The sequence below is a fragment of the Daphnia carinata genome, chromosome 1 (genome assembly GCF_022539665.2).
Source record: "Daphnia carinata strain CSIRO-1 chromosome 1, CSIRO_AGI_Dcar_HiC_V3, whole genome shotgun sequence".
NCBI classification, from domain to species: Eukaryota; Metazoa; Arthropoda; class Branchiopoda; order Diplostraca; family Daphniidae; genus Daphnia; species Daphnia carinata.
The window spans coordinates 11,976,113-12,001,500 of record NC_081331.1 but is presented as its reverse complement, the minus strand read 5'-3'; the positions used below and the strand labels follow the sequence as shown (position 1 = coordinate 12,001,500).

Genomic DNA, 25,388 nt, shown 5'->3' with positions numbered 1-25,388 from the left:
ATACAATCAACGGGCATTGTATACTAGAGGAGTAAGGCCAACATCCAATAAAACTATGTGGAAAATACCATTTCCCCCTTTTTTTGCAGGAGGGCGGATAGTTGGAATCGTTTTCTCCTTTTTTTTTATTCAGTCTGAAGAATCATTATGAAGTCTGAGATTGGCACCTAAGAATTTGAATTCTAATTTTCTCGAGTGTTCTGTGGGGCGGAGAAGCAAAGAAAGGGCACTGAAAAAAAAACCCAACTATTATTGGAAGAAAGAAAAAAAGCGCTGCTGAGATCAAGAAACGTCATTTCTTGTTGACTTCACGATGTCTGACGCCCGGCAGCTTTTTGCCACGCGTTCATAATTGGTTTTTTTTGTCGCTTTTAAAAAAATAAAGGACGTAGACCTGATGTAAACTATAGGACTATATAGGCACAGTAGGGCGGGCCACAGACGCCAGGCCGCTTATTCCGCCCGCTCGCTTGATTTCCCTTTGGTCCTCATTACTTAAGCGGAAAGTGATAGAGAGCAGGGAAGTGGTGGCGGTGAGTCCCTCTTTAGATATATCCACAACAAGAAAACGAATAGCAGAGACAGCCCTCTTTTTTTTCGAAGCATTTTACTTTTTTTTTACCCTCAATTGTCTCCCTCCTATTTCAATCAAAAGCCGTTCTTTTCTTAGGCATAGCAAAGAAAAGACGAATAGAGAAAAAAAAGGAATCTATTCCAAGGTCTATATAGTTCAGTTAATAAAAGCAACGCTTCGTCGACACGTTTCAAAGGAATAAAGCTCATCATCTCTTTTCTTTTACTTGTGCGTTGAGATGGCATTTGACTTTGGAAGGGGCTTAATTGGCGACGCTTCAAAATGTTTAATGCAAGCTCTTGTTAACGCCTATCATCGCTGTTCAGGAAAAAAACATATAAATTAGCTGATGGGCTTACGTAAGCTGATATTACATAATAAATATTTTTAAAAAAGATAAGCCTCTAAGCATTTAATTTTAAACTTTTCGCGCTTTAACTTCTTCCACAGTTTTCTATCTGTTAGGCACAACTTGAGGAAAACCTAACATCTCATTTCGCCATCGATCATCGATAAATAGATACGAGTCATCTTTCTCCGACCATCCCAATATTCTAAAATAGCTGTAGAGTGTTTTGTATCGATAAAAACATTTTCTTTCGTTTCATCCTCCCCGTGTTTGCGCCTAGTAAAAGAAAGGCTGTTGTGTTTGTTCGTGAGGCTCCTTCGCCGCGTACCGGTAGCCGAAACGAGCCACTTGATTCAACAAAGAAAGGGAATAGGCTTCAGTTTATTATATGTACACAAGCTGTGACACTGCCGCTTTTTTTGCGGCTGCTTTTTAAAACTGGAATAGCAGCGCAAGCGGTTCAGTTGGCATCATCAATCCCCGTGTACTACCTTCTTTACTATGCCGCTTGCGAATGGCATCAGCTTTTGAACCTTCTTTATAATTTTATCTCGAAGAATCAGCGTGTTTAAACATGTCCCACATCGTTGAATATTAGCATGCATTAATGCGCACACGGGGAAATGAGTTAAAGATATTTCCTGAAGCAGCTTTAAATTCTTCTAGATGTGAGAAGATATTGTTTGCCGTGTTTGGTAAGAGTAAGTTGCCATTTTAAGGCTGTTGAACTAGAAAACGTTCGTGAAAAGTAAATTGGCAGGAAGAGGAAATGAAAGGGTGATCTCTCTTCTAAAATTTATTTATAGAAACCACTACTTATGGGTGGCGATTTTATGTAGCCTACGTTCAAATTGATTGAAGAAATCCCTTTTTAATGGTATTAAGAAATTCTTTCGCAACATCAGAAACCCTGCGTCTCTGCCTGTGTTTCCTATTCAGCCATTTCCAGCTTGCTCGTATCAGTTCTACATTTTAAAAATGCTGATTGTCGGTGATCGATCATTTTCTACTATAACACCATGGTGTGGTTACCAGAACATTTTCAAGTTCGAATAGTTCAACTCATGCGTATCATAAAAGTCTAGAAACGCGAGCTAATAATATACGCTACGTTACAACGGCGCTTTGCCAATGTCAGTCTTACCTTTCGTGCTTCCCGTGAATAAAAGAATAAAAAAAAACAATGCAAAAATAGAATACTTTTCATATGAAGTCTCGGTGTAGAGATCCGTAGGAGCTGGAAGGGTATATGTAATCTAGCCTCGAATTTGTTATTCCATTTATTCGATTCTTGGAACCAGAATCGAAGTTAGAGTGCTGGCGCTGGATGCAATTGGTCGCTGTCTATTCTGTTTCAGCTCGAATCCAAAACACACAAACAGAATCAGCAACGAAAATAAAAAAAATGTGCTAACCTAATTGGAAAAGTTTTCTTTCCTTTTCTCTTTTATATATAACATGGAAGCTTTGACGAATCGATCTCGATCAAGGCGTGGTACAAACCATATACTTTGTGACTGTAAAGAGCCAACCCCGGTTCCCTCTTTTTTTGCACTTTGTACTGTCTGGGTTTCGTATTGATTGGTTCCCCCACCAACTGGCATTCGCCGTCAGAATACGCATGCGAAGCAATTCTTTATTTATACCAACCGATCAGATGACCGAGCTAATAGCCGTAGATCATCCTTCTATAGACATAGAAAAGGGCAATGCGGCAGAGATTGATGGTCATTCACAGATGTTGTTCACTTCACGTTATTTTTAGGTAAGGTTATAGCCTACAGGCAAATGCAAGAAAACGAGCTACTACAAAAGCATATTTGGCGATGTAACGACGACCTTTCGCTTCCGAATCCTTGAACAGCAAACACCCTAAGCGATCAATCTGCAACCACCAGCCGCGCATCTTATATCACGTGACAAAGACGAATAAATACCTGATATAAAAAACCCTATGCTCAACTAAAAACACATTTGAATTAACAAACCTAAATAAAGAAAAAGATGAAAAAAAAAGAAAAAAAACGAAAACAAATAGCTTTTCCTCCTTTTTTGAATGGGCCAAACAAACAGTAATGTTTCCTGTGTACACATATAGACTCGAGATAATCCTAGCTGACGCAACCACCGTCCCCGTACACGATATTCGGGAACAAAGCGCCCTCACAAATAAGGCAGTGAAATAGCAAAAAGGGAAGAGCGACCAAAGTTCCGTGTGATGTACGGGGTGTTCATTACTGCTCTTCAGGGCCTTTCCCGCGGTTGACTTGACGGCCTCCTGTGATTTAGGCGCTGCCGGATATTCGCTTCTCATCCTAGCCCTGCCTTTGACAATGTATGTTTGTACTGTGCGTCCCAATGTATGGGGCTGGACGTGTTGGCTTAAGCACAAAGACTATACCCAGCATAGCGCCTTTAAGACGTTTGTCTTATCTACGTGCGTGCCAGCGCACCACAACCGCTCGTTTCCGCATCGCACACAGGATGTTATGTAGTTTATTCCATCTGAGCGAAGGAGGGACGCGTAAATCCATAGAAGAGATCAGGCCGCACGGTTGGCGGTGGTTAACCGATGCACACAAGGCGAGAAGAACTATAGCTAGCCGTAATAAAAATGTAGACCCCATCTTAATATCCATTTATCGTCTTGTTGCTAAGGTCTTAAGAGAAAAAAAAAATAATCCTGCTTGACTGTGTGGAGGTAGCGTCACTGATACGTTCATTATGAATTCTGACTGCGAAACATGAATCCGTTTTTCCTTTCCTTTTGCAGCCAACTTTTAATGGGATTATTGACGCTCAGTAATATAGACTTCGTCATGGAATCACGGATTGCCCTTTTTTTTTCTTTGGAATGGAAAAGTTGCCCAACTGCAGCTCATCTTCGTAACTCTATTTTTGTGAACTGTGCGCACTCGTAAGGCTATAATACAGACTATCTTAATGTGGGTAACTCGTTTGCTGCCCGTCTCTGTTGCATATCAATTGTTCCCCATATTCGTTTTTATTTTTATTGGTTTCGTAAAAAATTATGTTCATGTTTTTTTCTTTCTTGTCTTATATTCATTGATTTTCTTTGATTTTTTTTACAGGTTTATTTCACCGTGGTATTATGATGTCCGGTTCGGCTTTAGCTTCTTGGGCTTTAGTAAACGACGCCAACGATGTGGCACTTCAAGTGGCTCAAGCAGCCGACTGCGTCCACTTGGTGGGCGACCGTAGCGATTCCGAGACGATCCTCAATTGCATGCGTGACGCCCCATTGGAGAGGATTGAACAGGCGGCTGCGAAAGTGGGACGACCGGGCGCTTTCCGTCGATTTCGCACCACATTCGGGCCGAGTATCGACGGCGTTGTGATCCGCGGTCAACATCTTTCGTCGCCCGCGTCATCATCGCCAGGCCCGAGGAAGCGAAGTGAAGATGGCCGACCAACCTACGATTGTTTGTTTGGTGTCTCCGGATTCGAATCCGCTTTCCAACTTTCAGAATTGGCTAGCGAACAAGGTCTGGATGGTGTCGAACGCGATTTGCTGCTCCGCGCATTCGTTGCAGACACTTACCGTTACCACCAGACGGAAATCTTCCTGACACTCGTCAACGAATATACGGACTGGGAACGGACGATACAGCATCCTATTAGCATTCGCGAGTCAACAGTGGAGGCGTTAAGCGATGGCCAGTATGTAGCTCCAGCCATCCTCTTAGGTGACACGCTCACTTCGCCGGATAAAAACAGCTATTTTTACATCATCGATCCGACCGTTACTCAGGTAATTGTCCTTTTTGTATCAATTCCTTTTACTTTTGTGTTTTCTTCATTTAAATGCAATTGTAGAGCCCTATCCTGTTCAGCTTACACGTGAACGAAAAAAAATGGATCAAGGAATAGCGCAAAAATTTGAGTTTTATTGCTCTAAGTACCTCAAGTTTATTACTGCCACCGGAAAAAAAGGGAAATAAAATAAAATGAGGCGTGACAGGAGGTTTGGAGTTTTCATAGTCTACGCTTTGAATATTTAAAAAGAAAAAAAAAACGTTTCTTATTTCATTTTAATGGTTCGATTCTGTTCGGAATGAGCCAGTTTTTGGTACACGCTTGCATAAACCCTTTATGGATCGAAGAGCGAATGTACAAGGCGCTATGGGAAATTGGAAAAGTTCGCCATGACGTTCTTCCTTATTGGCAATATTTCGCTTCTACGATGCTTATAGCAGCTCATGTTTATGTATGTCTATATTATTATTTTTCATTTTTTTTTGTTGCGATTCAAGTGCATTCAGCCAAGTAACGGCAAGTCATTTTTAGCGAAATGTTGGCCACGATATCAAACGCAAAATTTTTGAAAAAAAAGCAATAAAAAGAGTATCGCGCGTAAAAAGGACCGTTTTTTTTATAATGTCATTTATGACGACATAAGATCGCGACTCATCAGAATTGAACTGTCTCAATTAGTAAAGTTTATTCGTAAAGTCCCGATCTACGAGTCTGAAGTATACGAAGAGAAAAGGTCCAAAGTAAAACGAGTAACCGCTGAATGAAACGCAATTTCCCCCGCAATTCCATCTCGTGCGGGGGGGGGGGGGGACTACAGACATCGCCAGCGATGAAAACTTGGCACTTCAATAGTCAACGCTTTCCACTTAAAAATAGAACCTTTTTTTTCCTCCTTCTTTCTACCGCGTGTAGCCTGTCAAACTAACTGGTTTTCTCTGTGTGTGTGTGTTCAAACTGCACGCTGTTGTAATGGTACGAATAATGAACCGAGGGACCAACCGAAAGATCCTTGGTCGTCTAGCAGTGAAGCCACACACATATAGCAACTTTAATGGTAGCCAAACTTGAAACGAGCCGGTTGTATTTGCCTGCGTAGAAGTCGTCGCCATCTGTTCTTTAGCTTTGCGCTGCACGTGTGTGCAGAGTACATGCATATTTAAGTTTGTCCTTTTTTTTTACTATTTTTTACTGTTACTCTGTCTTTTTTTCTCAATGCAACGTGACGTAGAAGATAAATGTTATGTAACAGTTAAGTGAGGCGCGTCTATTACGAATGTACGGGCACTTTCGCATATAATGCAGATGTTGGATAGGCACCTCTTTCCTCTGCGCTGAAAAATGCGGTCTAACTAATGCGCTTTATTTCGTTCGTTTATTTGTTTCATTATACCTGATGGTAGCTCAGGTCTGGGTCGTTATAAAAACGAATAGACTGCGAATAGTGCGTAGTAAAACATGCGCTGTGCTATAGCTAGACGTCATTGAAATTAAGCACAACATTCGAGAGCCAATTTTCATAGGGACCTAGCCCAGGTCATTAGTAAGTTATGGCCGTCATTGACGACCTCTAAAGTGCTGTATACGCTTAGCTCTTTTATTATTCTCGTTTCCTTTTGGCCTTTCGGACGATAGAATGAGCACCGTAAGTTCATCCCTGCTTAACTGCTGCGCGAACATACGAACGTCAGTGATGCTCAATAAATGTTGGGTACGACGAATAGAATAACAAAATTTATACAGACGCAAACGCACACGAAAAGGCTATAATGGCTTGTCAGCGATAGGTGGATTACGCGTTGACGTTGTTTAATTAAAAATGAGAGTTACACTCCCTCTTTGAAAAAAGACGGTAAAAGGAAAAAAGGTCAAAGCTTCTGGCCAGCAACACAGCGAAAGGAAAAAAAACATAAGTCTATCAGGGTTTTTTAACTCTTTGGCATTTATCCCCTCCCCCCTCCCTTTTTTTGTTTCGTGTTTGCGATTGTAATAATAACATCAATGCTGATAATAACATAACCCTATTGCTGATTTTTACAGAGACCGCAAGCTGTTCACGGCTTTGAGTTGTCGCTAGTACTCGGATCGGCCTTATTGACGACCAATGGACTATTTACTTCAGCAGGGGGCTACTCACAGCAACAGCCATACAACCGTAATTACTCCAGTAAGCAGGATGCCTCCTATTCGGAAGCCATCATGACTCTATTCGCCAATTTCGCTCGTTCTGGGTAAGTCTTGCGTTCCATTCGAACTATACAATTACAGGAAGGTAAAAATGATATCAAATCTAAATTGAATAAGAAAAAAAGGTTAAGTGAAAGCAATGCATCTATACTGACGTCGAGAATGCATTAGTTTTGTTCACAGTAAGACTGAATAGGCCCTACATGTTCATACACGCAAGCTTGCTTCTATTGTGATTACACCGGGATTACACTCCTTGGGTTGTTGTCATCCATCACTTCGCTGAGAAATGGGGAATCTTTCGTTTCAATGCCTCCAAGTTGTGACTCTTTCTCCACCACGTAACACGGATTACAACAGTGTCGTAGCAAACAATCCTTGCCGCAGTCGAAGGGAAGAAGAATATAAGCCTAGACACGTATTATGCGTCCAGCGACGTGCTAAGAATATAAGAGAAAAAACGAAATTTGTCAGTCGGAAATCGATAAGATGAGACGCAATAACGACAATATTTCACGGCTAGCATCACTTTTTCATTCTATCTCACAGCACGACACTTTCAACGTTTGTGTGTGATTACAAAAAGGAAGATATGAGTCTTCTTTTCCATGACGCCAACCTAATGCGAAAAAAGACAAGTCCAATTATTGAACGGGAGTCGCGCATAGGGCTAAACAATTTTCTGATTAAACATTTTTTAAATTTCATCAATGATCAATTTATACGACGGCAATAATTAAAAGTGTATGTTCGATCGAATAAGTTATGTCATAGGCTGTTATGTACTTGTTCCGATTGCAGTGCCCAAATGGCACAACTTGCCCGTTGATGACCGTCCTACGCTTAAGTTGAACGGTTGTCTAGCAACGATTTTTACGAGTACCGAGAACGGGTCAAATTTTGCTTACACTCTAGTAAGATCTAAGTGTTTTCATACTGATAATACTGGGGCTCTCTACAGTCAACTTTCCATTACGAAAATGGCATCGATGCGCATGATTGCAAAGTTTGGCTCGTGACAGGCAGCAGCTAAACAACCAAAGTTTGAAAACAGCTTTGGAAAGTGCTGATGTGCCAATAAGAAAAACTCTTGTCAAAATGCATGGTTAGCTCTTTGATCTATCAAACATTTTATTCTTTAGTTTTTAGCTATGCATTCGCTCTTTCTTGACGTGCATTGAACCAATAAGAAATAATGAATGAATTTAACGATCTTTTGTCCAAAATCTCATGTCTTCGTTTGTCCGCAGGAATCCGAACGAGCCGCAAGACGAAAAACTTCGACTCTGTAAAGAACGCAATCGTTTCAAGAGCATCGTTTGGGAACCATACGATAAGAAACAGAGAAAATACATGGAAATAGGTAATTTTTTATTACATGGCCATTATTGCATTACACATTAGGATGGAGGGTTATGCCATTTGGTAGCTTTGATTTCAGCCAGTTGTGTTACATATTCCTAGAGATACTTTTGAAATTTTAGGCTAATTGGCATTAATAATGCAATTATTCAAATTAACTGTTTTTTGCTCGTGTGAGCTGTAGAGCTTCATGCATTCATGAATGGGTTTGCTCGCTGTTAAACTTCAATCTAGACCAAGTGGCTGTCTCATTTGATATACCAACAGACAGAATTCAATTTTTAACTTAAATGAACCGTATTACAATATCCTATTACGTTAAGTATTCAACCATGATGATATAATGCTATTTGCATATATGCAACAGGATCCAAACCGAAAATGAAAAGCCAGTATCGGGCTCACCGCATGGCTGTCCTGCTGCAATTGCTGCCGGAACTGCAGCGGACGGGCCAGCACGACGTCCAGCAAGGGCACGGAATTCTGACGCCCGAAGGTTTGGAAACAGCCGGAACTGGATCTGCTCTATCTCTTCCGGCATGGGTCAACGGTTCTTATGTCGACGTCACGAAAGAACGGACTGCCGGAACAAAAGAAGTCACCTGCGTTATCCCACAGCCACACACCCCGACCGCTTCGCCATCGACTTCAAATGCCACGACCAACGTCAACAACAGCTCGTCATCACAGTCAACTCAGACCGGAAATTCTGGTTCCGGCTCAATGACCAATGATTCAACTGTCTATTCAACAGCCCTAAGCGTCACAATAGGTAAACATTCCATTCATTCCATTACATAAAACAAATTTATTTAAACCGGATTCCAAACTTTCACGATTATAAAACCGCCATCGGTTGTTCCCTGCTCATCCTCAACGTGCTCACGTTCGCCGGCCTCTACTATCGCAGAGATCGTCGACGACAGCAGCAGCTGGCCCAGCATCAGGCCGGCGCTAATGTCCAACGTTCTGTCAGTGATGTATCACACAGCATGTTGACTTCCGTCAATGGAAGTATCATGCGGAGTCACACTCCGGGAGAGACCGATTGCGAAACGCTCTTCCTGCAGACGCCTCCTTCGTCTTGCAATGGTTCTGGAACGATTTTAAAGTCAGGCAGCGGAGTAATAGGCATCGCTCCGGGTGGAACGGCTGGCGTAGGTACCCTGCAGCGACAGCGGTGCTGTGATTACGTCACGATCACGTCGCCGTCGGCGGAAATGAGCGGACAAGTACCAGATAGAACTATACTCGACGTCCGATACGACCTTTCTAGTCCCATTCCACCGGATAAAGATTTCCTCTAAAAGGCATTTTAAATTACGTTCTGTTTCCATGGATTTTTGAAATTTATTTACACTCTTTTTTTCATGTGATTAAAAAAAATTATGATATATATTATTGTACTCCATTTAATACAAACACATGTATTTCGTATGCCATTCGATCCGATGTATTCCCGGTTGATATTTTCCCATGTGCCACTATTGCAACGGATGTTTTGGAGGCTGTATATGATATATAGTATGTATGCGTACGCTTGTGTAACAAGCATCTCTCTGTGTGTACAACACATTCCGTCTGTATTTAGTTTGTAATAATAGTCTCGAAAAAAAATTGCACGCTGCGTGTACATACGTGTTCCTTACTATCATTTCTTCAAAGCACACGCCCATCCGTTCATCTTTGTTTACCCATTTGGGTGTCGAATGTTAATCGCCTATTGAGGTGCGCTGACGTCGTGCGATCGCCTGTACTATTATTCGCTCGCAAGGATTCAAAAATCTGATACGAATACACTTGCATTGCGAATGCGAAATGATTTCGAACGTTCGTTCGCTTCCTTGCAGCCTACCATTTCTTAAAGGGATTTCGGCCAAAGGAGACGAACCGAGACAGTTTGATGTGGTATACATTGGGATGTGGCTATAAAAGACTAAAGGGACAATTGCGTCCAACAATATAGGGCGAAATGTCACAAGCGATGGCAAGATATGCGTAGCTGATGGGCACAGAAGATTAAGTTTTAATTCTGATACAAAATTTAAAAGAATGTAGAAGAAAAGGCTTGAATTTTCAAAATTCATATTCTACATGGTATTCGTAATACGCCAATCACCTGGTTCTTCTGGTTTAAAAGGTCTGTGATGTGGTATCCCGCAAGTTAGAGCTAAAACGACTTTTGAAATAATCACAGATGGAATAAAACAGCTATTTGTTTCACTCATTCGACTCGTCCCTCCTATCTTTCTGTTCTTAGACATCCTCGCATTTTAAAGTAAAAAAATATGCAGCTTTCTCGGTTCTTTTTCTAACGTGAATTTCTTATCGTTTTGCATTATATGTACTGTATCTCTCAGCAACACTATGCTCGTCAAAATATACAAAAGATATTGCAAAAATTGGGGTTTTGTTGTCTAAAAGGACGCTGCTAGACGCCGTGTATCAATGCAGAATCCAAGTGAATTTTGGTTGTCTTCAGCAAGCACCGTATTGATTTCTTCCCGACTGTACGCGGAAATACCCACGCTCTCGGAAAGACAAAACATCCGAATGAAAGTTCTTTTGACTGGCTGCAGAGGTGCTATCCGTTCCATCTTCGTTTAGCAAAAGAAAGGAAAAGTCTGTGCCTACATGTCTCAACTGCATAAAGGAAAAGGTTACAAAAAAGATATGTAAAAATCCCTAGTCAAAGAGTCTGTTCTTCCACAGCTTAAAAAATGCCTTTCCCCGTCTACAACAAAAATGTTTCGGATTTATTTCGAGAGAAGCACGCAACGTCGAGTCGCGGTGCTCGTTTGCCGGGGTTATGGAACACATTTGGTGCCAGCAACTGTCCTGAATGAAACAGATACATCCGTACTCACTAGTGTTTCCAAGGTGACTGTATCTTCCCCTTTTTCTTTCCAAATGTACGTGCGCTTTCTCTCTTTTTCTCACTGTGAGAGCTCGCCGGCAAATTTATACACCAATAATCTTCAAAAGAAGAAAAGGAAGACGAACATTTACGCTGATTCACGCACACCGCTTTCTCCAACAAATGAGTGCATGTTCCAGACAGGCTTTGGCATCAGCCATCAATGCGTTTCAGAGAGGAAAAGGTTAGGCCAATCTGCTAGTCTCCGTGGTGGGACCAGTTTGAAAATAGGATTAGACGATCGTCGCTAGCTATTCAGCTACGCGTATCTGCACTAGAGACTAGATAGAAGTGAATCAGCTGGTTTTCTAAAGGGTTTACGTGTATATAGAAAAAGAAGCGACCTAAAATTGTTCTTTTCTGCCCCTCTCTCTTTTGTAGATAGTCCCATCTTCAAGTGTTGGGATCGATTCGCAGCCTAGAATCCAATCGAAAGAAGAATGGAGTCGCGGTTAATCGAGCACTCCACTGGCACTCGAACACAAAAGCAATTGAGAGTTTATGCGTCTACTGAGAAAAAAAAAATGCCGTTCACCAGAGCCCTTAATTGCATTTTTTTCGTAAAAAGTCGTGAAAGAAATGTAAAAGAAAAAATGTAGGAGTTTTAGTTATCCCAAATCTTATTATGGTGCGATTTTAAATTGATTTAGTTGAAAGGAAAAGACATGAACATTCGTGCGGTGCGCGCAAATACGTTTCTAGCATTTCTTAATTTATAGTGAAAATCCTTTAGATGCATACCAAAGGTTATTCAGGTGTGAGCCACTTGCATTGTGTGGGCTCATATAGGGGCGCAAGACGCTGTTGATAGTTTGTTCGACGTATTGTTAATTACAGCAGAGGGTTTTAACTGCCGAAAAAGCATCTGAATTTGAAACACAGGCCTGTCTGTCGGCGCCACCACAGAATGAAGCGTTGACATGCATTCATTTAAGATTCTTTACTGAATAGGGCATTCCACCAGACAGGAAAGGGTTTATGGCTGGTTCGATATGTTTGCTTCCAATTAGAGCTGATAGTACAAAGTCAGATACGCGTCGGGGCAAGGTCCTACTGGCTTTTGCTGTCTTTAACCCTATAATGGTATTGTAGAGAGTTGTCTTGTTAGAGAGCATGGCGGAACCGAGCGTTCCTGTGAGCCTAGTTGAACCGAGAATCGATTCACAAAGAGCCAACTAAAGAACGGGATTATAAGCTTCCAGCTGTATAAGCTCGAGAGGAAAGTAAAATCAAGTTCGTTTGCTAAAACAGCTGTCTTCAAACAGTATCATAGCAAAATGCGGTAAAACAATCGGCATTTGATAACAAACTGATGAGACAATAGACGTCCCTCTTATCATGCAATGTCCGCAGGGAAGTATGTGATTTTGGCAAATAAAATGTAGTAATATGCAATAGACGATGACGATCCCTTTCATGTGCATGTTGAGTACGCGTTCAGGACAAATGTAGGGTCACCCTACTAGGGTGGAATCGTGTGAGATATTGGCCTCCACATTCCTAATTTGTGTTGCTCAATTCAAAATTACTTGGGGTCACCAAATTTAATGCCAATTTTTTTCATCCAATGAATCATACCCCAAATCTAACTGTGAAAGCTTGTAACTGCAACAACGCATGTTTTATAAAAAAACCAAACAAATACATTACATTTAACTGTTGATTTCTTTATTTTTCATATGTGTTAATTAAGAACACCGTCAGGAAAAACACTTAACTCCGATTGCGTAAATAAAATTACACAGCAGAGTGGCGCAGCGGAAGCGTGCTGGGCCCATAACCCAGAGGTCCGTGGATCGAAACCACGCTCTGCTAAAACCGTATTAATTTTAAAATAAGTTCGTCATGATTGATGTTCGTGAATTTTCGTGGGAAAAAGCGCAGTTTTCCGTAAAAAGAACGGTAATTTCTTTGACGGGCATGTGATCTCCAGCGTTTAGTTAAGGAAGTGGAAATGTTGGTAGGTGCAAACTATCACATTATGCTACAATACAATACAGACCAAACGTTTTGTTTTATGCAGAACGTGTAACCTAGTCTGATTAATATGTGAATAACAAACACCTCTTATATAAAATTTAAAAAAAGTTTAATTAAGGAAACCGATCCATTGTGTTGTTAGTTTACACCTATAGAGTTGTATATGGTAATCTTTTCGTTAGTTAATCACACATTTTCCAGCCATGAACTCGAGTATACATAGAACATGTTCGCCACGTAGTTTATGAAGTGGATTATTCTCTCCTCAAGGCTACTAGTAAAAGTGTACTTGCTCCTATAGTTAATAATGTATGTATAACCGACTTGTCTCTCTATATACCGATCTCTTATATAGGGGGTCCAACTATTTTGTTATGCTCCGATAAGCATGAAATCCCCCAGAATATTTATGTTTTTTCTGATGCCAAGCAACTTATTATTACGCAGAATCCTAGCAACAATCTCTCTGTACGTGAGCTCCTTCTGGAAAATACAAAACTTAAAAGTATAGTCAATTCTAGGTGGCTGGAGGGCGGAAGGTCTACGGCACTCCTTGCTCCGGCCGTGCCCAATCAGTTAAATATCCTTCGTTATACTGTATATATCCCATAACTGCATCCTGCCTTTTTTTATTGTTAGTTGCTGCTGGTTGACCACGGATCTGATAAATAAAAAACGTGAGTTTTTCCCACAAGTGGCACGACTTATGTGGTTCATAACCAAGGATGGATTGTTTCTCAGGAGAGGTTGATCATAAACCTTCTTTTGATAATAGATAATAAGCATTGGTATGTTCACATCAAGTAGGAAAAAAAAATCAAAGTAATAGAACCGTAGGATAGAAATAAACCTTGAAGGTATCATTGAAATTCGCCTGGAACCTTTAACTTCTTCTTCTCTCCGAAATCAATTAGTTACGCGGAGAAAGATGGAAAAGAAAATGCCAACACGAGGGATGTGTGCGGCTATTTGGTATGGAAATGCTTTTATTTCTAGAATTTCCTGACTGATGCAAAAGGCCTGAATAAACAAGCTGGAAATTTATTTCTTCGAATACGGTAGTGCGTGCTTCGAACAAGGAGTACGAACGGCAGGCGCAGATAAAAAGAAGAAGGCAAAACAAATCCGAACAAGCGCCTCAAAATCCAAAGACAGTCTGTGCAAGTCTCTCCGCCATACAGAGTTGACATTGAAACTATCCCATTAACATTTATGTTATTGGTAATTACGATGGTGAAACTTGAGCCAATGTTTGTATGTCACGTGAAACCTAATAAACCAACCGATGAAATTATGTAATTATTTACGAGCTAGTGGCAATATTTACTACCATTTGAACCACTTAGAAACGACACGGGTCAATTGTCTGTTAAAAAATATTACAATAATAAGATAATAATTTTTGGAGATTTCTAGGGGTTTGAAAATTAAGAAAATTCTCAATGTTAGGCCCCGTTTCTCCGGCTCCGCTTTCGGTGGCGAAATATTTTCTCCAGCTGATACCCTCCTGTCATCTGCTGGTCAAATACTTGACTTGCTGTGGCTTACTTACAGAGAACCAGAGTAGCTTTACAAAAAAATAATCACAAGTATCTATTTATAAAATAAGTAGAAGTTTGCAAATCGAACCCTTAGCTAAAAAAGTGTAAATTATGGTTTTTTTATTGCAACGATAACTGAAGACATTTTTTTTAAATTTTCACAATTAGAAAATAACAACAGTCAGTCAAGCGTATTTACAACAAAGTGGCAACACTGACAAATGGTGGGAGAGAAAGCATAAGTTGTCCAAGTCACTCTTCAGTGTGAAATAGTGTTATCGGCCCTTTCAACCCGTAGTACTGTCGTTTTGCAGGATTCAATTTGCATAGGTACATAAACAATTTTATCATTATCTTCAATTCTGGGTTATTATGTTATCCTTCCAAAATCCGAGTTCACTAAAACGTGTTGATCCAGTTTGGACTACTCAGTTGTCCCTGTAAGATTTGGAAACGCGATATTTATTCAACAGTGATGAGTGTTTAGTCTGCCAGTTTTCATTTCTGATATGATGCAGTCAATAGTGCATCAGTTTCTGTTTCTGGTTGTCCACTTCAAGGTAGAAAGACTGCCTACAGTCTTACATGCCCATGTTTGCCTGTTGTATTCTTAATCTATCGCAGAGCATTGCTAACATTACAGATTCTGAATGTAATGGAAGTGTCCCTGGCCATTTCTCTAAGAGGAGCCTGATAGCCAAGCTTAAATCTAGTGTCATATTGCCTTTCATGGAAGTTTGCCTCTATGCCACTGCTCATTTGAGATAGTGTTATCAAGTCTCATTTAATCATCGTGGGGCTTTTAAAAAGCCATTTTTATTTCCCTGACTCACCAGCAATGTTATTTTTGTCTTACACCCATTTGGTTTGACTCACTCTGACATGGAAATCAATGTGGTCCTTAGCTCCAGCAAAAAACTCTTGAACCATATGTCCATGACAGATACGTGTTTCCGTTCTACGCGTACGTTAGGCACACCAACTCTGTCTGGCTGTCAGGCAACAGACAAATTGATAAGCCGACATCCGGTATTAGCATTCCTTACGTCCTTTCATGATTTCGTATCTTTTCCCCACAATAAAGACTTTTACGGTATACGTATCTATATAGCTTGCGAAGGAGCTCCAGTAAGACTTTGCGAAGGGCAATCAGTGATGATTTCCACCTTTGTGTTGACGTCTATTATCCCCGAGAGAAAAGTGACCTGAGCCTTTAACGGAAGGTGGAATACCAGAGGTTCGTTGAACTCCCTCAGGCTTGCTCACTGAAAAACGTGCGATTTTTCCTATATAGTTGAGATTAAACGGACTGAGAGAAGGCAAAGGGGGGTGGGGTGGAAATGGGTATAGAGAGAACAAAAAAGGAAATGACGAATCATCATTTCCGCTTGCGGTCGCCTGAAGAAAGAGGGGGCCTACCCGACATTTGGTGGTTTGCCGCTTCACTTGAGCGTTTCACGTTTCTCTCGACGTCCATTATGGTACGGGTAATTTTTAAGATGTTACGTAAGGCGATCCGAAGGCTTATTGTTCGTACCAATATTACTACTCTCTTGTTGGAAGCCTGTTCAATCTGGCCTCCACAGAGCTCCTTAACGGACATGCTGAAGATGTCCATTACCCGCCTTGCTCCCCCATTTTCGGGGCAAAATCCTGTTTCGTACATCCATAGTAATAGGAACTCATAAATACAACCCCGAGAGGCAAAATCCGAAATCCCCGTATCCCCATTTCTTTTCCCTTCCGAATATTACTAGTTACTCAAGCGTCGCTATCGTTCAATCCATTAGAACTTACCGGAAAAGCCCAAAGATGACAGCATTTTCGCAAGTTAATTACTCTCGCTGTTTACGTATATTGCTCGCGAACAAGTAGTTCCCCTCTATTTGCGATGAAGGTTCAAAGCGCAACTGTCCTGCTCTAATTTGCTTTTTGACGCCGATGCCAGAATGGGAGGACGGAATCAAGTCCTCCGTTTCTTTGGTACTTGCTTTCTTTCCTCAGGAAGACGCTCGTTATCCGTTCCATTGGACACGCTAACACTTTCTTGCGCCGCGAAATCAACACGGACTACCTCGTTTTACTCCGTCTTTGACATACAGTCGAACTAAAATAGAATGTGCCAGCAAAATCATATTAGTTGCATTGTGTATCAAAACTGTTTCTCGCTGAACTGTCTGCAGTATTGACTTTTCAATGCAACTCTTCTGTCTCACCGTATTGATCTTTAACGTCAGGCCCGTCCTTGTCTTTTTTTTTTTTTTTTTTTTTTTTTATCTCGCTCTCCCCCTTCTTTCTGCCTTTATTCGCCTTCCTCTCTATTTCCCTGCTTTCCTTGTTCATACCTACCTAATCAATTTCCGAGCACCTGTTCCCCGCTTTTTCTATTTAAATACTAGGATTTCATTTTTGGGGTTGCCGGGCATGGCGTTAAGGTGGCATGGATCCTTGTCTCACCTTCGATATTATGTTACATAGAAAATTGATGCATGGTCTTACTGTAAAACTTGAAATCGTATTCGAAAACGGTTATCAAATGTATTTTCGTTCTTGCAGATAGAGGTTTGACATGAAATTTTTTCCCCCATCCTGTTTGAATTTCGATTCCCGCTTTTTCGCCTCTAGTCCGTTACCGGAAGCTAGTGAATGACCTCCGAATATCTTACGGCAATCGATATCGACGATACCATTAAGCATCGGCTAGCAATCGTTCTGTTATATTTGGACTGGATCTGAAGCGTGGAGTTTTGGAGACGACAGTTTTCTTTTGGTTTGGATAGCGGTATATTTTGTAAGGCGGGGGTTTCAACTTCCGCGACCAAGCGTCCAGCGACGTGCTTCCTCTTTCTGTTTTCGCGCCTCAATAGAAGCTGCCCGGTTTATTTCACTCGCGACGTCCGCCCAATGTTTTCCATTCTTGGCAACCACTCCCGGTTCGAACATTTGTTTTGGTCTTGGTCTTGGGAGTCGGGCGGAAGGGCTGAGTGTACGAAAGGGAAGCCAAAACATTGAACTACTGAAATACGACGACTGCTCAGTGGCCCGAAGCGGAACAAAACACTTTGAGATGATTTCACTTGAATGATTCATGCGATTCATGTAGTCATGACTTGGCTGTCCGTACTATTCGATAGTATTAATTTTTTTTGTTCTAAATGTTCGCCTGAGTGTAGTGAGCGTCCGTATCCGGTAGAATCTCCCTCTTGCCCCTGACCTTTAAACATAGAGAGAGTTAAGGCAGTGTGACTCTTGGATTATTTAACCATTTTTTTTTCGCTATCTTTCCTGTCGGACTTTCCGGATCGATAGATCAGGCTTGTCCTTCACGGAAGTAAAGCCCCGATCCTGCTGTTCATTTTTGCTACATCAGTAATTGGCTGCCAACATAATGCCTTTTCGTTTCCTGTCTTGTTCTCATGATAAATTCTTTTCCATCTTGGAATTGGAAAATTCCTTTCCAAGAGGTCATTCTATTCCAGCTAATCTATTGGCAGATTTTGGAAAGTGATCCTAGCTAATGAAAATTAAGACGGCAGTCTCAGAATCTTAGCACTTGTCCGTTCTCGTCCGACTAACTTCTGGGAATTTTGGCGTCGCTAGGTTATTTAGTTATAGAGATGGTCCGTCGTCTGACGGTGCGTCAGCCATCGTCGTCCAAGTTGTGATGACGGCAATGTCGACGAAGCAGAACTAATACTGTCGTTGGGGAAAGAATATACGTTGCCTTAAAAAAAAATTTCAAATCGAAAAGCACACACAATATTAAAGATTTGAAAATCTTAGTTTCATATTTCAATATCGTACTTCCGAATATGATGTCGGATGTTAAACTTTTGGCGGCCAGAGGTTTGTTACTTGTCGTACTTTGGGGACGCGACCCGTTTGCTTGTGCAAGTAGCTAATGAGGTGCACTTTGTTTTTCATACTGCTTTCACTTGCGCCACTTCAGTCCTAGTTCGACAGGCTTGCGAGAATTTCTAGCATTCGTTGAATGGAAATCTCGGTGCGTGTATGTTGTCGAGGAAAAGTTGTCTTAGGAAAAAAATCCACTTGAGACTGGGGGGCATGTTCCTTAGTGTAGCGCCGATTTTCTCTCCAACGTATTCCTAATCTCCATAGAACTTGAACCGGGAGTTGTGTTACATGCATCGTGGGCGCAGCAGCCTTCGTCTTTTTTTGTGAATCAATAATACTCTTGAAATGGTGGACAAAATATTTTGTCTTTTTTTTTCGTTGAAGTTGCCAACGTTTGATTTGATTTATTTAATTGCTGTACACAAACCTCAAAATATTGATGAGTTTGGAATTCTTGACTTGTATGCTTTATAATTTTGAACAAACCTGATGGATATTGCCCGATCAAAATTCCATATATGGTTCTTGAATATTTTACAACCTGGTGCATTATACCAGTATCATCTGCGTCTAGTAACTAAAAGCTTTTTCCTTTGTTTCCGATACGCTACTCTCTCTTATTTCCCTCGAAATCCAGAGAAAAAAAAAGAGGATTAATGGTAAAGAAATATGGGAACGGTTAGGCGGCGCAGACTCGAAGCGCGTTGCAGTTGTCGTGTCAAGTGGACCCGACAGTGTTGGTTGTGAGTTCACGCCGGGAACTCTGTTTTCTGGTTGTCTCTCGCTATATTCTACGTCCTTGTAGAGCTTAACAAGTTGTTTTGAAGAGAAATAAAATAAAACCTAATCTTGTTCCGTTCATCTTTTTTTTTGTTTTCCCTTGGTGCTGCTACGCGTTTCTTCGGTGTTCCGGTTGCCACACCAGATTTCAGTTCAAACCGGCAGCTCAGCGCAGACACTTCCAGTTTCATCAGTGATTCTGTTTTTGTTATTGTTGTTCCTCTTTTAGCTATTTTTCGTTTCCCTTGTTTTGGGTTTTTTTCTTCTCGTTTTAAATCTGTGCGTTCGTGTGCCCGCGTATTGTGTGCTTTGACTTCTAACCTCGCTGGACGACACATGACACACTCCGGACAACATGGACGATAGCGGCAAACGACTAGGAACACGGTAAGCATATTTTTTATTTTTTATGTGGATCTGTGTTTGATTGAAAAATAGGGCTATTATAGTTGGGGTGTAGCTAGATGGTATGTTGTGCTGCTTCCGACAGATAATGATTTTGTAAATACCTCCGTCTCTGAGGAGAAATTGCCCTGTACGCAATGGTCGTTTTTCAGTTGACGTGAAGAGGGAGGGATGGTTATTTTTTTGTGCTTTCCTCATTCGATTACGACTTTTCCATCCGAATAACAAATTCTATTAATAAACGATGTCGTGAGGAAAAAAAGAAGAAGAAAAAAGAGAAATTCTATAAAATTGTCTCGGATGTTTTTAAGTGGCACACGTATGACCCCAGTATATTCTGTTTGCTTTGAATGTAAACGGCACTTGTCATACCGTTTTTGTAGAAAGATTGATTCTTTACAATTGAATTGTTGGGAAATGTCAGGCCGGGCTGGTATGATTGGATTTAGATATATTCCATCAGAAACAGGTTGGTTCTTTGTTCGAAGCAAGGCGTCCGTCCTTGTAGACGAACGCCAACGCATATACGAATTGAATATTTAAGTACCTTTGCGGGATTCTGTCCTTCCCTCCTTGGCGGTGATGTACGCAACCGTACACTTTGTCCTCATTTAATCTTATTTTCTGTATTATTTCTCATTTTGATAGGGTATTCAAGAAGAGCTCCCCGAACGGGAAGGTATGAATTCCAACTTTTCTACCTTATGTAAAATGACATATTCATCAACTGGTTAACTAAGTTATTTTGCCATCATGCCAGCAACAGAAAGAAAAAAAAAAAAAAGAAAGAGAGAAATACCTTTTGCCTCTTAGACTGAATAAAGTCTAACTTTCTCAGCTAAAGCTTCTTCGAACTTCTGACAGCACTCTTGGCCTTTCCGGCTTTATTGCGTGTTTACCTCGACTCGTTGTTTGGCGACAAAACTCCAGTATTGATTTTGTATCATTTTTCTTTTCATTTTTTTTTCCCTTTCAGATCACGGTCTACTTGGGGAAACGGGATTTCGTCGACCATGTCAGTCACGTGGAACCTATAGGTCAGTTCTAGATATTTGGTTTTGCTTCTGGCTAGTAATAATTAAACAAACAAAAAACATCTTTTTTTTTCGTCTGTGAAACCGACCGACGTAAACAGCTCAATAGAATGCTTTGTTTTGATTCCTTACTTCTTTTTTGTTTTATCATGACATTTTGCGTTAGAGATGATATTTTGAAATGGAATGCAGAGAGGGCCGCATTCTCGTCTCTCATTGTGTTTGGTTAAATGTCTTCTTGGCTCGATGAGATTTCGCTTCACTCAAACCGGCCCAACCCACCCTTTGTTATTTTCGAAAGTGGGGCGACTCGCCGGATCTGTTTTCTCAGCGAATAAACAATATCTTGGATAGCGGGCGTTGCATTGATTTTTCACGTCTACTGTTGTTAACCGTCCACGTTTTCTTTTTATTTCTAGATGGCGTTGTCCTAGTGGATGCGGATTACATCAAAGATCGTAAAGTCTTTGGCCACGTCTTAGCCGCCTTCCGCTATGGACGCGAAGATTTGGACGTTCTCGGACTTACATTCCGCAAAGACCTGTACCTGGCTTCATCACAAATCTTCCCACACGAGCCGACCAATAAGCGGTCACCTACCAGGTTGCAGGTATACGTCCAAAACTTGATCCATTTTCGTTTCCAGTTTTTTAGTATTGCTGTAGTGCGTATCGCATTTGGCCGACCGCAGAGCCGGTTGCCCCTCCAACGGAGTAAGATCGGAAGAATCCAATATCTTATACAAATTCCGTTGCCTTTCCATATCGTTGAAGCCAACTACTTCCCATTGATGATCGCATTTCGGGCTGGAACGAAGCCAAAAAAAAAAAAAAACTTGTTAGGTTTTTTCATCCTTTTCATGGCGTTGTTCTTACCATCGATCGGCAAATGCACGTTTGCTCTGAAATTCAATGACCCAACGCCCAGCTTCCCTGCCGAGTAGACTCGCAACTGCTTATCGATCGTTTTGTGTTTGTATGTCCGAATCATCGTCAGTCAACGAGATTTCAGTGGTAACCTGAGCTGTCATTTAAGGCTCATTAAAATCTTGTTTCGTTGTTGAACAAACATGCTTGGTCCTCCATGAACTTTCGATCCGCAATTTTTCGCTTAACAGTCAGAGTTCTCGTGTTAGCCGAAAATTTGCTCGAAAAACGAAACAAGAAATGTTTTCAATTGGTTTTTGCGTTTGCCATTAGTAGTTTCCTAATCGGATCTCGGAGCAGTTCAATTGACGTTGCCCCAATTTGTCGATGTTGCGCGGATTGCAACCCATTTTAGAGCTCCTTATTATCCCTCGATTTGTTTCCACGTGAATGTTTAACTAACGTGATTTTAACGGATGTGTTTTTCGCTTACAGGAGAGGTTGCTCAAAAAGCTCGGATCCAATGCCTACCCCTTTTTCTTTGAACTGCCGCCCCATTGCCCGGCATCCGTCACTCTGCAGCCAGCGCCAGGCGATATGGGAAAGCCATGCGGAGTTGACTACGAGCTCAAGTGCTTTGTCGGCGAAACACACGAAGACAAACCGCACAAGAGGTTCGTTGTAAAAACATAAAACAAACCGAAAAGCGCCCATAGGTCTAGATATTGTGATATTATGTATTTATCAATGCATGTATGGTAACCTAATCGTTTTTCTTGTTTTGTGTTTCGATGACAGAAACTCGGTTCGATTGGCCATCCGAAAGATCATGTATGCGCCAAGCAAACAAGGGGAGCAGCCGTCGGTGGAGGTGAGCAAAGAGTTCATGATGAGTCCCAACAAGTTGCACTTGGAAGCCTCCCTCGATAAGGAACTGTATTACCACGGCGAGACGATCGCTGTCAACGTTCACATACAAAACAATTCGAACAAAAGCGTCAAGAAAGTGAAAGTATCTGGTAAGTCGTTGTTCTCCTAAACGTACTTGTGTTTCTTTAGCCGTTTATGTCGTGTCGTCGGACGTGTAAACCTATTGCCGAAGAATGTTATCATTATCGTTAACAATATTCCGGTCGGCTCGACGCATTGATGAAACTAATAAGAAGAAGGAACTTGGTTACAAATGTTGATGAAGATGTTGCTTGTTCAGTAGACGTGCAACGTGTTGCCTCCTTTCCCTTCCGCTCCTCCGTGCTGACGCTGGCCCACCCACTTCTCTCGTTCGCGATTCTCAGGCCATGGCGTATTGATTTTTTTTTTCTGTCTTCCTTTTGTCTAGTTCGCCAGTTTGCAGATATATGCCTTTTCTCTACGGCGCAGTACAAGTGCACGGTTGCCGAACTGGAGAGCGAGTGAGTCCCAACTCTTTCTTTATTTATTTCACGTTGTTTGTTTTCCCTATTTTCTGTTGAAGAGCAGAAAGGTTTTTTCCCCCATCTTTTGTTTCCGCTTTGTGGTCTTATTAGAAATGTAATTGGCCCCAAGATGGTGGTGCGAGGATGGGGGATGATGGGTTAAAAAAAGAAGCCTTGCGCTTCGAATCAATGTATTACATTGAAAATAATTTTCCATTGTTATTCCTGCTTGTTATTGCAGGGAGAGCTGCCCCGTGGGACCCGGTTTCACTCTTTCTAAAATCTACTACCTTACGCCTCTCTTGGCAAATAACAAAGATAAAAGGGGTTTGGCTCTAGACGGACAGCTTAAACACGAGGACACCAACCTGGCTTCTTCAACCATGTCAGTATTAAAAAACCAATTTATTCTCGTTAACCCCAAAGATTTATTGATGTTGTCTCGATCGATTTCATTTCGTTTTTTTTTTCTTTATTACAGTTTGACGGAACCTGTACAAAAAGAAAATCTGGGCATCATCGTTCAGTACAAAGTGAAAGTTAAACTCTGTCTCGGAGCTCTCGGCGGGTAAATTTCTTATCACAGCAATGTCCGATTAATTCAGCTCATTGCCTTTTATTTCGTTTACGTCGTTTTAGGGATTTGGTCGCAGAGCTGCCGTTCATTTTAATGCATTCAAAACCACCAGAAGATAGCCCCCCACTAAGTCGCCCTCCAACAGCCGTGGCGAGTCCCAAAAAAGATGTAGATGATGGAGTAGCTGTCGATACAAACCTTATCCAACTTGACGCGTAAACTTAAACTTTTACCCTTTCAACTCATTCTGTTTAGTGTGCCGGTGATCATATCACCTTGGGGTTTCTTGTAAACCAACAAACGTGCAAACTGAAACTATCGATTATGTATTGAAAATTAACATTTATTTTTATTTGCAATTTCCAGTGAAGTGACGGCTTGTAATCCGGAACAGGACGACGACATTGTTTTCGAGGATTTTGCCCGGCTGAGACTAAAAGGGGAAACGGAAGCATGAATATGTGCTTGTGGTGTTTTAATTCAATTGACAGCCAAAGCCATGCTGATATTTACATAAAAAAGCAAACGGATAGTGGAGGTTGGCGCTTGACTTTTCGCTCATCTTAAGATATTTTTTTCCCCCTTGTTTTCATCTTTTAAATCCGGATTGTATTTTTGGAGGTAAGGGTGGGGCTATCACCTTGTTTGGCTGACTTGAGATTTCTATTTTAGAAAACAAACCGCTTTAGAATCAAGCCTCTGATTCTTCTGGATTCATTCCCGCTTTTCTTTTATCACATCCGACATTTCTGTAGTGTCATAGATTATGCTGTAGTTGTATCCATTTGCCGCGCCGGTCAAACTTGATCTTGCCAACGGGGCATGTCATCAGTGTGAAATGAAATTTCTGTTAGGCTGCAAATCGCGCCCCGTTTCCCCTGTCTTACCTCTATTGTTTCCAGATTGCGCCTCTTTGATATATTAAGTTAAAGAAAAAGAAGAAAGATTGTCATCAGCAGCAGGGTATGCTTTGGATTTTACAGACTATCCGAGTCATTGGACAATTGAGGACTGTAAAGTCACGCAACACATTTGAACTGATGCGTCTCTTTCGACGTCCCAAAAGCAAATTGCTTGCTTTTCTGTATTGAACTGCGCTATTCAATGTTTTTGCAATTATGTATCTATAATTATTTAAAAAAAAGTAAAAAAAAAAATACGATTGGGGACAAAACAGGATCAAACCACAATTACGTGGTAAGGCATGCTTTAAAGTAGAAAATGTCCGGGAAGTTTTTATACTTTCTTTTGCAACCCTTTTTTATTCGTATCTCTGGAAATTTCACGTGTGAAGATACTAAAAATCAGACTTGCGGGAGAAAACGTTATCAAAGCAGAGGAGCGTACATGAAATCCAAAATCGTACATTGTCATCAAAGCTCCTCAGTCTCTTTCGTAGCCAATTGTTTCTAAAGGTCTGACCGGACGCTTTACTTCCTGTTTATTTTTTTGTTGTTTGTTTTCTGTCATCCTTTTGTGAACCATCCAATGAACCGATTTATTTTCTCTGATAACTGCTGAGGTCGCCAATTCTCGAGTCCTGTCCCCCCACAGACAACAGTATCCGAATCAACCAAACCGAACACTTGACTGTATCGATGTTTCTTCCTCCCCTCCCCACGATTTTTCTTTTCGTATTCGTATTTTTACCACGATGACTATGTCTGTAAAAACAAAAATTTTGTGGTGAATAAAATTCACCTTATTTATGTTTGGCTACTGAATATCTTTCTTTCATAACTTTTGCAGCGATCTTGTACGCGTGGCCTTCT

At 41.1% G+C, this 25,388-nt stretch overlaps 2 protein-coding genes and 1 non-coding gene across 3 annotated transcripts in view; all 3 read left to right on the top strand.

The window, feature by feature from the left end:
• LOC130691031 (neuroligin-4, X-linked-like) overlaps positions 1-10,074 on the top strand; it is a 34,923-nt gene extending 24,849 nt beyond the window's left edge. The window contains exons 6-10 of the mRNA XM_057513937.2: positions 4,016-4,695; positions 6,738-6,928; positions 8,135-8,247; positions 8,614-9,016; positions 9,094-10,074. Coding sequence (XP_057369920.1) covers positions 4,016-4,695; positions 6,738-6,928; positions 8,135-8,247; positions 8,614-9,016; positions 9,094-9,553 — 1,847 coding nt within the window. The 3' untranslated portion in view covers positions 9,554-10,074. The remainder of the gene's footprint in view (positions 1-4,015; positions 4,696-6,737; positions 6,929-8,134; positions 8,248-8,613; positions 9,017-9,093) is intronic.
• A 2,832-nt stretch (positions 10,075-12,906) lies between these two features.
• Trnam-cau (transfer RNA methionine (anticodon CAU)) lies at positions 12,907-12,978 on the top strand. Its single transcript has one exon. It is a non-coding gene; the product is annotated as a tRNA-Met (tRNA).
• Positions 12,979-14,909: 1,931 nt separating this feature from the next.
• Positions 14,910-25,216, top strand: LOC130691032 (beta-arrestin-2-like). Its single transcript, XM_057513938.2, has 12 exons — positions 14,910-15,014; positions 19,465-19,706; positions 20,373-20,403; positions 20,701-20,761; positions 21,178-21,368; positions 22,120-22,298; positions 22,423-22,643; positions 22,964-23,036; positions 23,281-23,424; positions 23,521-23,607; positions 23,679-23,831; positions 23,983-25,216. Exons 2-12 carry the CDS (start codon positions 19,675-19,677, stop codon positions 24,071-24,073), a joined length of 1,263 nt encoding a protein of 420 aa, XP_057369921.1. The 5' UTR covers positions 14,910-15,014; positions 19,465-19,674; the 3' UTR covers positions 24,074-25,216.
• The last annotated feature ends 172 nt before the right edge of the window (positions 25,217-25,388 follow it).

Bases quoted from the DNA above. Each gene is read 5' to 3' on its own strand.
- LOC130691032 (XM_057513938.2), top strand. From the start codon at position 19,675: ATGGACGATAGCGGCAAACGACTAGGAACACG. The intron at 21,369-22,119 runs GTATACGTCCAA...TTTCGCTTACAG, and splicing joins GGTCACCTACCAGGTTGCAG to GAGAGGTTGCTCAAAAAGCT. The intron at 23,037-23,280 runs GTGAGTCCCAAC...TTGTTATTGCAG, and splicing joins GTTGCCGAACTGGAGAGCGA to GGAGAGCTGCCCCGTGGGAC.